The 16,020-nt window shown below is 41.9% G+C and overlaps 1 protein-coding gene across 9 annotated transcripts in view; it reads left to right on the top strand.

Annotated features, from left to right (window-relative positions):
* magixa (MAGI family member, X-linked a) overlaps nt 1–16,020 on the top strand; it is an 83,536-nt gene that overhangs the window by 48,686 nt on the left and 18,830 nt on the right. For all 9 annotated transcript variants that reach the window (XM_079676914.1, XM_079676911.1, XM_079676912.1 and 6 more), the window contains 4 exons: nt 114–768; nt 4,699–4,762; nt 5,987–6,205; nt 7,363–7,641. In XM_079676914.1, the coding sequence (XP_079533040.1) occupies nt 114–768; nt 4,699–4,762; nt 5,987–6,205; nt 7,363–7,641 (1,217 nt within the window). The remainder of the gene's footprint in view (nt 1–113; nt 769–4,698; nt 4,763–5,986; nt 6,206–7,362; nt 7,642–16,020) is intronic.

Genomic DNA, 16,020 nt, shown 5'->3' with positions numbered 1-16,020 from the left:
CAAATAATTGTTATACATTAAGTTGTGCATACCATGAAAGGAACGAATAAAAATGAAATATATGTGAAAATTAATAACTTCTTTTGTATAAAATATATATTTTCTGCCTTCAGTCGCAGGTCTTCTCTGATTCGCTACAGCAGCAGCACTCTCCCCGCCCTCTCGTCCTCCTCCCTCCTCCACCATCAGAGCTCCAAGTCTTCAGAGAGCGACTTATCAACGTCAACGCTCCCCATCTCCTCCTCCACTCTCCCTCTCTCCTCCTCCTCCTCCCACACTCTGTCCAAACTCCCTCTCTCTCAGCCAGAGTTGGGTCTACTGCTCCAAAACTCCACCAGCCCCACCACCACCACCCCCATCACCTCCTCCTCCTCCTCCTCCACACCTCCTGGAGCTCCGGTTCAGCGCCCAACTATGCCTCAGACCTCCATCGCCCTCACCCCACCCAGAGACGTCCCATCCTGCGGCTTCAACGGCTGTCCGGCCAATCACCAAGCCCCCTCTCCGAGCTCCAGAGGAAACCCAGGGTTGGCGCTCCCTCTCGGGGCCGTTTCCCCCGTGTCGGTTCCTGGTGGAGAACTCGTTCCGGTGGCCCTCGGGCGCAGCGAGAGCGGAGGGATCGGGTTCAGTGTGACGGCGGGGGGGCAGGGGGGTCAGTTCGCCGTGGTGAGGAGGGTCTGGGACCGAAGGCACTGCCCCTCGCTGCAGGCAGGCGACACTATAGTGAAGATCAACGGAGCAGATGTGCAGAGCCTCAGCTTCTCTCAGGTAATAGATTATTACACCAACTGGCAAACAATCAGGTTCAAGGTATTCTCAGAAAGCTTCCCTCTCATTGAAGAAGAAGAAGAAGACATAACTTATTAATCCCTCACTGGGACATTTCTTTCTCCACTCCGTTGTGTTTTTACACACCTTACACACACACGGGTGGATATACATGCTCAAACACAGAGGACATTACATCACATGTCACTTGTTAGACGCTTTTATCCAAAGCGACTAACATACTCAATACTGTGGGTAATCCCCACAGGAGCAATTTGGGGTGAAGTGTCTCAGGGACACAACAACATGCTGACTGCAGTGGGGTTTGAACCTGTGACCCCTCTGATCCGAACACCAACGCATAACCCACTGCGCCACACACCTCCTCATATACAGGACTGTCTCAGAAAATTAGAATATTGTGATAAAGTTCTTTATTTTCTGTAATGCAATTAAAAAAACAAAAATGTCATACATTCTGGATTCATTACAAATCAACTGAAATATTGCAAGCCTTTTATTATTTTAATATTGCTGATTATGGCATACAGCTTAAGAAAACTCAAAAATCCTATCTCAAAAAATTAGAATAGTTCCTCAGACCAAGTAAAAAAAAAAGATTTATAACAGCAAAACACAATCAAACATTTGAAAATGTCCATTAATGCACTCAGTACTTGGTTGGGAATCCTTTTGCACGGATTACTGCATCAATGCGGCGTGGCATGGAGGCAATCAGCCTGTGGCATTGCTGAGGTGTTATGGATGCCCAGGATGCTTCAATAGCGGCCTTTAGCTCATTAGCATTGTTGGGTCTGGTGTCTTTCAGCTTCTTCTTCACAATACCCCACATATTCTCTATGGGGTTCAGGTCAGGGGAATTTGCAGGCCAATCGAGGACAGTAATGCCATGGTCAGTACACCAGTTACTGGTGGTTTTGGCACTGTGGGCAGGTGCCAGATCATGCTGGAAAATGAATTCCTCATCTCCATAGAGCTTTTCAGCAGACGGAAGCATGTAGTGCTCTAAAATCTCTTGGTACACAGCTGCATTTACTCTGGGCTTGATGAAACACAGTGGACCAACACCAGCAGCTGACATGGCTCCCCAAACCATCGCTGACTGTGGGAACTTCACACTGGATTTCAAGCAACTTGGATTTTGCTCCTCTCCAGCCTTTCTCCAGACTCTGGCGCCTTGACTTCCAAATGAAATACAAAACTTGCTTTCGTCTGAAAAGAGGACTTTGGACCACTGTGCAACTGTCCAGTGCTTCTTTTCCTTAGCCCAAGTCAGACGCCTCTTCCGTGGTCTTGAGTTCAGAAGTGGCTTGACCATGGGAATACGGCTATTGTAGCCCATTTCCCGGACACGTCTGTGAACAGTGACTTTTGATACCTGGACTCCAGCTTCAGTCCACTGTCTTTGAAGCTCCCCCAAATTCTGGAAGCGACTCTTCTTCACAATGCTGTTAAGGCTGCGGTCATCTCTCTTGGTTGTGCAGCGTTTCCTGCCACATTTCCCCCTTCCAACAGACTTTTTGTGGATGTGCTTTGAAACTGCACTCTGTGAACAGCTTGCTCTTTGAGAAATTTCTTTTTGTGTCTTACCCTCCTGATGGAGGGTGTCAATGACGGTCCTCTGGACAGCAGTCAGATCAGCAGTCTTCCCCATACTTGTGATTTAGTTTACTGAACCAAGCTGAGTGTTTTTCAAGGCTCAGGAAACCCTTGCAGGTGTTTCGAGTTAATTAGACGATTCAAGTGATTCGTTGAACACCCTACTAGTATACTTTTTCATGATATTCTAATATTTAGAGATAGGATATTTGAGTTTTCTTAAGCTGTATGCCATAATCAGCAATATTAAAATAATAAAAGGCTTGCAATATTTCAGTTGATTTGTAATGAATCCAGAATGTATGACATTTTTGTTTTTTTTAATTGCATTACAGAAAATAAAGAACTTTATCACAATATTCTAATTTTCTGAGACAGTCCTGTATATATGCAGATATACATGAACATGCAGAAAGAAGAGGTGGCAGAGTAGAGAGGCTGCCAGTTATCCGGCGCCAGGGAGCAGTTTCGAGGTCAGGGGCCTTGCTTAAGGGCACCTCTCCAGCTACCAGCTCACTCCATATCTTTTCTTGGGTCCGATCGCAGGAATGGTTATGGTCTAATGACAATGCCCACCAAACATTGAGGCATGTTTCTGCAAATGGTGCATTCACACAAGAACAAAACCAAGATTCACTGGTCGAGCGAGTTCTAGTTAGGTGCGCGTTCCCATGAAAGGAGTGGTATTTGGAGCATTCGACCAATCACAAACATGGAGAAGCGTACTGACAGCGCAGCGTCATACTTCCTGAATGAAAAGTCAACTTTAATATTAGACAAATGAAGAAGTCAAACTTTAAACATCCATGACTTAAACACTTTATCCAGGATAAAAGCAACATAGCTGCACCTGCAAGGTGAATACAGCTGGTAAAAGAAAAAGTGTTTGAATGCGTACATTAACAGGTTTATGATATCACTGCCCCGTCTAAGACACGATCTGACTTTAATTACATTTGACTCGAGTGTTTCGTCAACTTAATGTGTTCCTTAAAATAATACTTCTGCAGTATGTGACACTGTGAGTGTTGCACGGCCAGATACGGCTCAGCTGACTCAGATAAGGAGATATATGATACATTATGATGTGATATGCCGCGGACTATACTTAATGTTACTCTGATCCGGTTACTTATGTTGTGGCAGATATTTAAGTAAGCTTTCTTAACTCTAATGTGATAATACTCAGATTGCTCTGAAGATGGGAGGTGATATTCTATTAATGTTCACGTTCACACAGTCGGTGATTTTTGCCGGCCGTCTTTCCTGCAACAGCAGCTTTTCTGTATTTCCTTTCTCCTGTAATATGACTTGATCGCTTTAAACTCCGCACACTGAGCTCTGATTGGTCAGCAGGCAGTGCTTTCACTGAGTTGAGCTCTTAGCCTGCAACCTAAGCTGCTCCGGGGCAGGTTAGCCGCACAGCATAAGTTACCATGGAGATCTAGCCTGCTAAAAAGAGAACCAGCTTCGTAGGACCGGAAAGCCCGAGTTTTCCCTGAAGTTAGCCCTATAAGCGAAAATCCTGCTTCGTAGTATACCCCCCTGGCAGAGCTTATCTCCATGTAGATACCAACAACGACAACAAAGTTAACATGTTCTGCCGTCATTGAACTTTATACCTGGGTCGTCATGTCCGGTGTTTACTCACCGTAATTCAGAGAGCGTGCCGTACCAGTGTAAAATTGACGAGGGCTCTCTTGCAGACATTTTATGAAAGCTTTTGGTAAGTCCACATATCTGCAGACCCTGCCTGATAGAATAACCCTCAATTCATTGAGCTGTGAAATTCAGACACAGGGTTTAAAGCTGAAGCCAAAAGGTAAACAATGAGGATATTTAGCATGGCATAGAGTATGCTGCGTGCTACATTTATAAAACACCTGCATCAAACTACACAATCTTAGAGTGGCAAAGACAAAGCAGTAATAGTTGCAGTAAAGTAGTTCCTAAGTGAAGTTTTTCAAAGCATCCTTTTTCTTCTTCAAGCCCAAGATCCAGGAAGTCATTGACAATATGTATTTTGGTTCAATTATTAAGCTTTTGTTTTTCACGGAAACCAAGACTGGGTTTCTCCAGCTAGTCAGAGGACAATGGCATTAAACATTGTCCCCTCTTCTGGGTTGAACTGCTGGGTGACTTTTGAGTCTTGCATCGCACTGGGTGGTACCAGGATGTTGTTTCCCTTTCACAATGAATGGCACATGATCATGTCTAGAGTGTTTGAGTCTGAAAGTTCAAAGATAAAATGCATACAGGAAACTAAGAAAATGCCATAACAATTGACAATTGGTGCATTTCCTTCCTCAGGTCCAAAGAACCCTGCAGGAACACACCAAACAGGGAGAGGTGGTGCTACTGGTCTACAGAGGAGGTACAACTTAAACACAATATCATTTCAATATCACATCTCAAAGGTGTGTGTGTGTGTGTGTGTGTGTGTGTGTGTGTGTGTGTGTGTGTGTGTGTGTGTGTGTGTGTGTGTGTGTGTGTGTGTGTGTGTGTGTGTGTGTGTGTGTGTGTGTGTGTGTGTGTGTGTGTGTGTGTGTGTGTGTGTGTGTGTGTGTGTGTGTGTGTGTGTGTGTGTGTGTGTGTGTGTGTGTGTGTGTGTTCGAATCGTCTTTTTCTCTTAGGGACGTTCCTAACTGAGTGAAATGACCCCAGAGTGTTAAATGTATTTAGAGCTGTTTAATTCTCTAGATGCTAAGGAAAGGAGCTTTAATGTTTCCTTTATTGTCTCCTTTAGTGAAGGAAACACTGCACCAAAGAAAAGATTCCTTGCAGCAGCATTTAAAGTGTCAATCCGTGTTGCTCTTTGCAAACTATGCATATTTTAAAATCATCTTAAAACTATTTTATATCGTGCTGGGATTTTGAGGAAGTTGTGAGGAGGCCTGGAAAAAGTCCACTGTGTGTGTGCGTGTGCGTGTGTGTGTGTGTGTGTGTGTGTGTGTGTGTGTGTGTGTGTGTGTGTGTGTGTGTGTGTGTGCGCGTGCGCGTGCGTGCAATATTAGCTTTCTATTTAATCAATGTTTACTTGTATTGTTATTCTGATACTCTGTTATGCAGAGTGTTGGCATTACTTCTTATATACACTAAATATGTTTTATTCTATTGTTTTGTATTCATTGGTTGTTGTTGTTGTTGTTGTTGTTAATAAGCAATCTCTTGAACAGGAGCTTATTTTTAAGATTATTTTAACATCTCATTTTATTTTAAATGTAAATCCCCTTACTTTAAACCTACCATTGTGCAATTTACACTTTATTTTTACAACTTTTTTACACGTTGTTGATGTTACTGGCTCCTTCAATACTTTTGTATGTTCACTTACTTGTCTTAAAATACTTCAACTTAATGTTTTACCATGGTGTAATCATTTGTTTTTATTTGAGTGCTTGTCTCTTTATTTATATAATATGTAAGTCTACTATTTTTTACTTTTGCCCATTTATATTGCCACGTGTTGGGGTGTTCCCTTTCCCTTTCCTGCAGTGTTTGAATAGGTTTTAGTTCATGTAAATGCTAGAATACAAAATGTCCCTCCAGAAAATGAGGTACATATCTCCTCTTTAATAACTTTCTCTCTCTCTCGCAGGTCCGATGTCTTCCCTAGCCGTCACCCCAAATCTCTACAAGACCCTCCCCTCCCCACACAGCCTGGCCACTCCTTCCTCCTCCTTCCCCCCAACTTCAGCCGACTTGCCTTCCCCATCCACGGGTGCCTTGCTGGGGGGCGTCCCCCCACTCAGCCAGGCTGGCTTGGCCCTGGAGGGTCCTCAGGAGGGGCACCTAGCAGCCATAGGGACCCACCAAGGTAACTACCCAGAAACAGAATCAGAATACCTGTATTCGTCCCGCAGCGGGGACACTTCCAGCGTTAAAGCAAAAGTGACAAAGCAGATAAAAGGCAAGCAATAATAAAGTAGCAAACATGGAAAATATAGAGAAAAAGGACACATTACAGTAGTAATACAAAATAAAACACAAATAAGTGCTAACAACATTTAAATAGCTAAGTGAACATATTAAAGGGGACCTATCGTGCAAAATGCACTTTTTGATGTCTTTTATACATCAATATGTGTCCCCGGTGCCTCGGGGAACTCACGCAGCGTCAGAAAATAAAACCCTCTCTTTTCCTCCGTATCCAAATCTCTAAAAACGGGGGAACATCGGAGCTGATCCAGATTTGCGTCCGATATGACGTAATATCTGAAATGTGGACCCACGGCCCTATCAGAAACGTTGCTATCAGAAACAATGCCTGACTGTTTTGGACGTAATATAGTCTTTGTTTACATTAGCATCGCTAACACTCAGAGCGTGTCCATATCTACGCCGGGATTCTGAGTCGAGGCTAATCCTGTTGCTGTGGTCTTGGTCTTGACTCTCACCATACTACTTCCCTGAAGGCTCCCACAAGATTGTTGACATCCTCGTGGATTCATCTTACAGACACATGCATTTCCAAACATTCAATCAACCTACGCTGTAAAATGTATTATCTCTTCGATTTACACACGGCATCTATGGCACGTCTGTCCGTCCTGGGAGAGGGATCCCTCCTCTGTTGCTCTCCCTGAGGTTTCTCCCATGTTCCCCTTTAAACTGTGGGTTTCTCTCTGGAAGTTTTTCCTTGTACGATGTGAGGGTCTAAGGACAGAGGGTGTCGTATTGTCATACTGATATTCTGTACAAACTGTGAAGTCCACTGAGACAAATGTAACGTTTGTGATATTGGGCTATATAAATAAACATTGATTGATTGATTGAGCTAACCTGTACTGGAGAGAGCATGTGTAAAAAAGCAGGAAATAAAGAAAGGAGAATGGCCAATGTATGTATTGCACAAGTTCCCAACAGTCTATATTTCCCCCTTGAACGACTCCTTCTGTCTCCTTCTCCTTTCTCCTCCTCCTCCTTTCTCCTCCTCCTTTCTCTATAAATCTGACTCCACTTTATGTTTCCCAGGGGCCCCTCCTGCGCAGACGCCTAACGGGCCCCCAGCCTCGGCCCTCATCCAGAGCACCAGCTTCCTGGACTCAGTTCCTGTGACGCTAACCTTAGAGCCGCGGGACTTACTGGGCGTAGAGGAGAGCGCCGGCGGGCCTCCCCCCAGCAGAGGGGGAGGAGCGATGGGAGCGATAGCAAAGGATGGAAGAGGAGGAGTAAAGACGGTGGAGGTGGAGCTGAGGAGGAGGTCGGGAGAAGGATTCGGATTTGTCATCGCCTCTCAGGAAGTGAACGGGGGTGAGTACCCATCACATCAAAAATTAGACAACAGCAATTACTTACAAAACATACAAAATATACAAAATGCAGAATACAGAATACATGTAAGCTACAAAGAATAGTACCCATCACTTTTGAAGTCACGGCTGTTGTGCTTTGTACATGATGATGGCCCCTAAATGTCCCCATATTATCTGAAACTATGTGGTTCCTTCCGATCACACTTTTTTAAAGCTCTTTTGCAATCGAGTGAAAAGGTGGATTTGTTAAATAAAATCTTGGAAAATGGAAGAAAAAGTCTGCAGGCTTGGCTGAGGCTTTAAAAATGTATGAATTTGATTAGGCAGATTGAGACAAAGTGAATAAATGATGACTCACATCAGGCATGAGACTTCAATAAAGCCTGAAGAGACAAATATTCTCCTCATGGGTCCAAATGTCATGTTTTCATCCGGATGTTATATTGCTTTTTTCATTAAAAATATGATATAAAGTAGCAGAAAATAAGCTTGAACCATTTGTCAATAGAGTGGATATTTTGAAAAAAAAACGACTCTAATGCAGATGTTACACCAAATGTTGTTTTAAACAATTTCACTGTTGCAGAAAAATGCCAGATATTGGAATAAAACCACAAGATTTGTTTTATTGCTAAATTGATTTGCTGGTGCAAGCAAGGATGTCATCACTCATTCCTTTCTTGCTCTGTTCAAATATGCATCTCATTAAGTTTAAGGCTTGGCTAATGCAAATATTGAAGTTCAATGATGGGAACATTGTCAACAACCAATAGGTGACCTTCCTCGTCAAACCTTGTAGACAATAACATGGAGGGGAGTCACGGGACGCTCAAAATACCAGATAAAGTCTCTGTTATCTTTGATTGTGAAAAAAGGAGAAACACGTAGAGTTGTTTGAGTTGATTAGAGTATTAGTTAGGAGTGTTATTGCTGTTGTTTTAGATCAGGGGTGGGGAACCTCCGGCCTCCGGGCCGTATACGGACCGCGAGACCATTTGGTACGGCCCTCGAGTTAATTTATAAACACACGCAAAAAAGAAAAAAATGTAAGAAATCTAGACCGCAAAATAATTAAACAGGCGAGTACCTGTTTTTCCTGGCCACGGTCAGGTTCCTTGAACACAACACAAGCCTAACGTGTCATCACGTGGTATATGTCTCGTCTGACAGGGGTGTAGTTCTGACGGAGAGCACCAGAACGCCGCTCCGGCACTTTAGAAATTGCAATACCCATAAGGAGCCGTACACATGCCGCAGTTTCTGCGTGGCTGTGTCTTTAGTTGAAAGCCCAGTGGTGATCTGTTCATCTGTCATACTGATCATACAGTCAATAACTTTGTTGTTATTAGCATCTGGTTAGCTAGCTATGCTAACGAATATAAGAAGCTTTTTTCTACAACCAGTGAGGTAAAGGCACATCTTTATATGATCATTATAGTTATAGAAAAATAAGAGAATAAAGTAAACAGTTATAAAATACTATGACAGTAAAAAAAAGTTGTTATTAATAAACAACGGCCCCTCGGAGGATGTAAAAATTGAAATGGCCCTTTAGAGGAAAAAGGTTCCCCACCCCTGCTTTAGATCAAACTGCACTGAAACCAGGGCATTTGTGCAAAAAGCAGCTCTTTTTTATTGGTCCTTTGTTCAACAGTTCCTTCTTGTACATTTCCATCAGAAACCGGAGGGAAAAAAGGAGTAGGCCTATAGCTGTAGTCTTGCAGCGACACTGCATGATCCCAAGTCTTTGCAAAGTCTTATATTCTCTGTGACTCTACTTGACTTAAAAACTCTTCAAATGGAAGAGGTTGTCAGAGTCTAGTCTTTGAAAATACTTCTAAAAGTCTTCTTGTGTATAGTAAGTGCTTAAGAACACAAGTGTTGGTGTCGGGACGGACTCTAAATAAACCATCAGGATGTTGTTTGTTCATAATGTGGCTGTAATGACGCCTGCAGCCTCTAGGGGGCGCTGACAGCTCTCTATGTGTGCGTTCACAGTTTAAATGGTTGATTAAAGCAGCAGCTGAGCTTCTGTGTCTGTTCCACTGATTCAGCTTCATTCAGGTGGAAGAACAACGAGGTTTACAGCACGGTTAAAGAGACCTCAAACGCATCGCCTCCTCTGAAACATAAACAATAATCTCCTCTGTTAACGTGTGTGTGTGTGTGTGTGTGTGTGTGTGTGTGTGTGTGTGTGTGTGTGTGTGTGTGTGTGTGTGTGTGTGTGTGTGTGTGTGTGTGTGTGTGTGTGTGTGTGTGTGTGTGTGTGTGTGTGTGTGTGTGTGTGTGTGTGTGATCTGCACTCAGTTAGCCACGCCTCCCTTCCAGCTGTCTCCCTCTCGCTCTGACTCCAGCTCACTCTCAGTATTGCTTGTTCGCTTTCAGAGGCAAAACCTGCCTCACACAGAGAGACAGGTGTACAGAGAGACAGGTGTGCAGAGAGACAGGTGTACAGAGAGACAGGTAGAAAGAAAGACAGGTAGACGGACAGACAGGTAGCTTCTGGTTTCTGCTCTGTTTCTACTCTGTTCATCATGTTGGAGCGACTGCAGTCCGCTCTGAAAACTGTGAAGGATTCCAAACGTAAGTTTCTCAGCGTGTGTGTGTCTGTGTTTGTTCCAAGTGTGTTCCGGGGACCACCAGAGGTTCAAGGTCCTTATGGGGTCAGTGACATTTTCAGATTCATTCAGTAGAATAATCATTATGTAAAGAATGTGTATTTCTTTTACAAATATTTACGTTTTCAAATGTTTAATAATGCTTTTTAATTGAGCACATCTTTAACTCTTAGAAGCTGCAAATATGTTTAAGACATGTCTAACATTTTTAATAATTTAGATTTGGGGTTAAAAAGGCTATGTTAAATTATTCGAAGGGACAGTACATAAGGGAGTCCTGGGTCTATGCTCTATCTTTGTGGTTCTGTGCTCGACTAAAGAAATTCCTAGTCAACTAAAGGCACTTTTATTGTGCGTCATGTTATTTTGATGTAATTTAACACAAAATATTTTACTAGGTGTTGGAAATGTCATGATTTCCACTCTAATATCTATTTTATATTTCTTTAAAAACACCTCCTTACATTTTTTTTAAACTTCAATAACTTTAACAAGATCACATCATAATAACATTATATCCTGATCCTGAACACACCTTACTGCATGTTGTTAACTTAGCATCATGTGATATGAGCTAATAAAAGCTAGCATCTAACTTCAAAATTGTGTTTCAGTAGGTAACTACACAACACATGGCATTACAACTACTCACTACAATAATGAAATATTGTAAAAGTACATGTTGACATTACTGCATAATGTATTAAAAAACGTTTGGTCAGATAAAAAAATAATAATTAATTAATATTTGCCCTAACCCTATTCCGTAGAAATACCTTCAATCCATGCTTTAAAAAATATAAAACGAGATGCCTAACTTTTTCAGCCAATTAAGGTTATATGAATATCCTCCTTCAAAACATCTTAAATGCTCTTACATGTAATCATCAGTGATAAAACATATGACTATAACCTAATTTGACGATCGTAAAAGGAGCCATTCCTCATATCATTTTCTTTTAAAACTTGAAGTACATTTTGCTTTCAATCATTTGGAATTTCTGTTTAGGGAGATTTTAAATGTATAACTTAAACACTGGCATTTCTACATTTACTCAAGTAAATGATTGGTACTTTCTCTACCTCTATCAAGGACTTTTTACGTCAGCGTGTCAAACTTACGTAAATTCATGTTCCCTCTTTTCTCATTTCTATCCTACTTCCCCTCCTCCTCCTTCATCCTTATCAGCACTCAGGAATGTCTTAAATGGTTTCACCTCATTGAAACTGTGTGTGTGTGTGTGTGTGTGTGTGTGTGTGTGTGTGTGTGTGTGTGTGTGTGTGTGTGTGTGTGTGTGTGTGTGTGTGTGTGTGTGTGTGTGTGTGTGTGTGTGTGTGTGTGTGTGTGTGTGTGTGTGTGTGTGTGTGTGTGTGTGTGTGTGTGTGTGTGTGTGTGTGTGTGTACCAGGTCAGTCGAGCAGCAGCTGGTTGCACCGTGACTATCAGTGGATTTACATGTATGAAGGACAAAGTGTTCAGTAGATTAAAACACAAGAAGACATTTTCATGATAAAACTAATCGCTGAGTATGTGACGTAATGTTCTAACAGCGCTGCTCTCCGTCTAGTTAAATAGCTCTTGTAAAAATGATCTCCTGTGAGTTTTCTGTTGCACTGCATTAAACAGATATGTCTGTGCAGATTAAATATAAAACGTGAGTAAGTGTGTGTACACGGGTCAGATACCATCAGGGGAGAATTAGTAAACATGCTTTTGTGTTTTTTGTGAGCTAATCCTTTAAGAGGAGTGCACTTTGGCCCAGGCCGCAGCTCACAGAAGAATTATAGAAATGAATAAATACGATTATTTCCAGAGAGAAAACAGCTTTAAGGCCTTCATGGTGGAGAAACTGTTTATATGACTCAATTTAATAGCTTCGATGATAAAGTGAAATACAACTGGGTTAAAGCTTATTTTGAAAGTTATTTTTGGTTATTTATTTTCTTATTCTTATAAACGTGTCTTTCACTTTGGTTTTGATGTATAAGTAAGTTGTTCGGGATCAATAAAACCGACTTCAATTGTTTCCATTCAACCCTCCTATTGTCTTCGTTCCCCCCCTTACTTTGGTGCTCGCGGTCAAATTTGACCGGTCCTGTTTTAACTGCTATTACATTTACACAAAAACCATTAATCATCACCACATTTCATTTAACACCCTTTCAAACTGTAAATATCTATATGTATCAGACTGCTGGTACACATGAAACACTGCAGTAAATATACAAAGAATAGACACTGAACATGTAGTGTGTGTGCCAGGTGTGATCCATGTGGGGGGATGGGCACATAAGAGCGGGAAATGTATCAAATGATTCTGTGTGTGTGTGTTTGTGTGTGCCAGGTGTGATTCACATGGGGGGATTGGGGACATAAGGGGGGGAACACATCTAGAGTATGTGTGTGTGTGTGTGCGTGCGTGCGCGTGCGTGTGTTATCTGATCTGGATGGTTACTAGTTCCTTTTCTTTATGTCGGTAATTTTTGACCTGGAACACCATGGGTGTTACAAAGTTGACTAAATCCTTCACAATTCAATGAAAGTGGTGATCAGCCATTGTACATGTTCAAATGTCTACTGTGAAGGATATCATGAAGCCTTAATGCAATCGAATGTAAAACAAAAGAGTTATGATTAATGAAAGTAGTAAATCGGTCAGATTTGACCCGAAGACAACAGGAGGGTTAAATAGTATTTTTTGATTTCACAGTTTTTGTATTTCTTCAGTAAAAACAGTTTTAATGACTCTGAATGCTTTTTGTTAGTTTTACGCAGAGCTAAAGTTGATCAGCTGGATATCTTCTGAGATCACCGCTGTTTATTATTTAATATTTGTAGTGTTATTCTAATTATAAACAATGTACAAAGCATACATAATGTTCTTCTGGTCAAAAGTGGGGGGTTGACACTTAGATAAAAAACATTATGATATTGCTTATTTTGTAAAATGGTCTGGAGGAAGAAATCTAAGAAAATTAAATTATCAGACGGTTAAAATATTTGTACAAAATATATTTTATTGCGAGGTACAGAATCGAGGAAGGGGAATATAAATTAGACATTAAAGTAAACATCAGGTCATAAAGATATTCTGTCTTTAACTCTAGAGAGGTACTTGATATTGCAGTATTTACAATAATTTCAAGATGAGCTATCTGGAGGGATGTTCACACATTACAGAGACTCCACTTATCTAATTAGCAACCGATGACTGATCTATAACAACACACACACACACACACAGACAATTATACAGATAGACGCACTGCTGAACTCAGTAGGGAGTGTGTGTGTGTGTGTGTGTGTGTGTGTGTGTGTGTGTGTGTGTGTGTGTGTGTGTGTGTGTGTGTGTGTGTGTGTGTGTGTGTGTGTGTGTGTGTGTGTGTGTGTGTGTGTGTGTGTGTGTGTGTGTGTGTGTGTGTGTGTGTGTGTGTGTGTGTGTGTGTGTGTGTGTGTGTGTGTGTGTGTGTGTGTTATATAACAGTAAGCCTCAGTGACTCACAGCTGACTGATGGAGCTGTCAGTTTGAGTCCAGATGTGACTTCATGTTCAGACACAGTAACCCAAAAGCTAGATATTCATACTCAAACTAATCAGAGACACATGATAATTATTAAAATAATATTTACTGATAAACATTTAGTACAACTTTAATCCGACATGTTTCTAGAATGACATTTAGATTTTTGTTTAGTGTAAGAGCTGCATTGTTTTGGTTTGAGAGATAAAGAGTAACTTACAGTCCAGTGAAGAGATGCAGTAGTGGGTCGTCAGCCTTTTCTATCATATGTCCTGTGAACACAGAGAAAACTATAAAAACATCATTCACAACACTATAGAGAGGTGCAGGAATGAGTCCCAAAACCAATAAATTAGTCCGCATTTTACCCCTTCCAGTTAGCTAGTTTAGAAGCCAATGTTGTTTTGAACATGTTTTTTGTTTGTTAGCCTGATATAAGGTCTGTAGTTAACACAATCCGAAGAGATTTAAACGTTTTGTCCTACGACATACATTTTTTATTTTACCTTTATTTAACCAGGATAGGTCTCATTGAGATTAAAAATCTCCTTTTCAAGAGAGTCCCGGCCCAAGAATGGTAACAGCACAGTTTCAGACAGTTTTACAGTTACAAACAATTAAAAAACACACAATCACAACACAGTCATACACCAAGTTTAGCCAAAGCATTTACAGACCCAGCGGTCTGCTTCAAGGTCTGTTAAAGTTGCTTTGAGTGTTTCTAATGAGACCAGCTCTCTGAGTTTCAGCTCAGTTTGAAGCAGGTTCCAAGCTTGAGGGGCAGCGTAAGTGAACGCTCTTTTCCCAAGTTCAGTCTTGACCTTTGGTACAGTTAAAAGGAAAAAGTTCTCTGAGCGAAGCCGATAGGATCCTGTGCATTTTCTATTTATGTACATCCTTAGATAAGGGGGAAGAGCACCAAGAATAGCCTTATATATAAGGATGTGCCAATGTTTCAGTCTACGCGTGGTCAGGGAAGACCATCAGTATAAAATACATCAGTAAGTACCCCACTGGTCAATTTAAAAACAGCGATTGCTAAGAAGTGTCTAAATGAGATGACTAAACTTCATCACGCCCAACATTAGCCACCTTTAGCTTAGCGGTGGAGACGTGAAGTCATGTGACCGTGCTTTAGTTCCTTTATAGCCCAACATTAGCCACCTTTAGCTTAGCGGTGGTAACGTGAAGTCATGTGACCGTGCTGTAGTTCCTTTATATCCCAACATTAGCCGCCTTTAGCTTAGCGGTGGTGACGTGAAGTCATGTGACCGTGCTGTAGTTCCTTTATAGCTCAACATTAGCCGCCTTTAGCTTAGCGGTGGTGATGTGAAGTCATGTGACCGTGCTGTAGTTCCTTTATATCCCAACATTAGCCGCCTTTAGCTTAGCGGTGGTGACGTGAAGTCATGTGACCATGCTGTAGTTCCTTTATATCCCAACATTAGCCGCCTTTAGCTTAGCGGTGGTGACCTGAAGTCATGTGACCGTGCTGTAGTTCCTTTATAGCCCAACATTAGCCACCTTTAGCTTAGCGGTGGTGACGTGAAGTCATGTAACCGTGCTGTAGTTCCTTTATAGCCCAACATTAGCCACCTTTAGCTTAGCGGTGGTGACCTGAAGTCATGTGACCGTGCTGTAGTTCCTTTATATCCCAACATTAGCCGCCTTTAGCTTAGCGGTGGTGACGTGAAGTCATGTGACCATGCTGTAGTTCCTTTATATCCCAACATTAGCCGCCTTTAGCTTAGCGGTGGTGACCTGAAGTCATGTGACCGTGCTGTAGTTCCTTTATAGCCCAACATTAGCCACCTTTAGCTTAGCGGTGGTGACGTGAAGTCATGTGACCGTGCTGTAGTTCCTTTATAGCCCAACATTAGCCACCTTTAGCTTAGCGGTGGTGACGTGAAGTCATGTAACCATGCTGTAGTTCCTTTATAGCCCAATATTAGCCACCTTTAGCTTAGCTGTGGTGACGTGAAGTCATGTAACCATGCTGTAGTTCCTTAATAGCCCAACATTAGCCGCCTTTAGCTTAGCGGTGGTGACGTGAAGTCATGTGACCGTGCTGTAGTTCCTTTATAGCCCAATATTAGCCACCTTTAGCTTAGCTGTGGTGACGTGAAGTCATGTGACCGTGCTGTAGTTCCTTTATAGCCCAATATTAGCCACCTTTAGCTTAGCGGTGGTGACGTGAAGTCATGTAACCGTGCTGTAGTTCCTTTATAGCCCAACATTA

The sequence above is a fragment of the Notothenia rossii genome (genome assembly GCF_949606895.1).
Source record: "Notothenia rossii genome assembly, chromosome: 4".
NCBI classification, from domain to species: Eukaryota; Metazoa; Chordata; class Actinopteri; order Perciformes; family Nototheniidae; genus Notothenia; species Notothenia rossii.
Note: the sequence above shows the minus strand (reverse complement) of the source record. Positions and strands in the feature narration are given on the sequence as shown.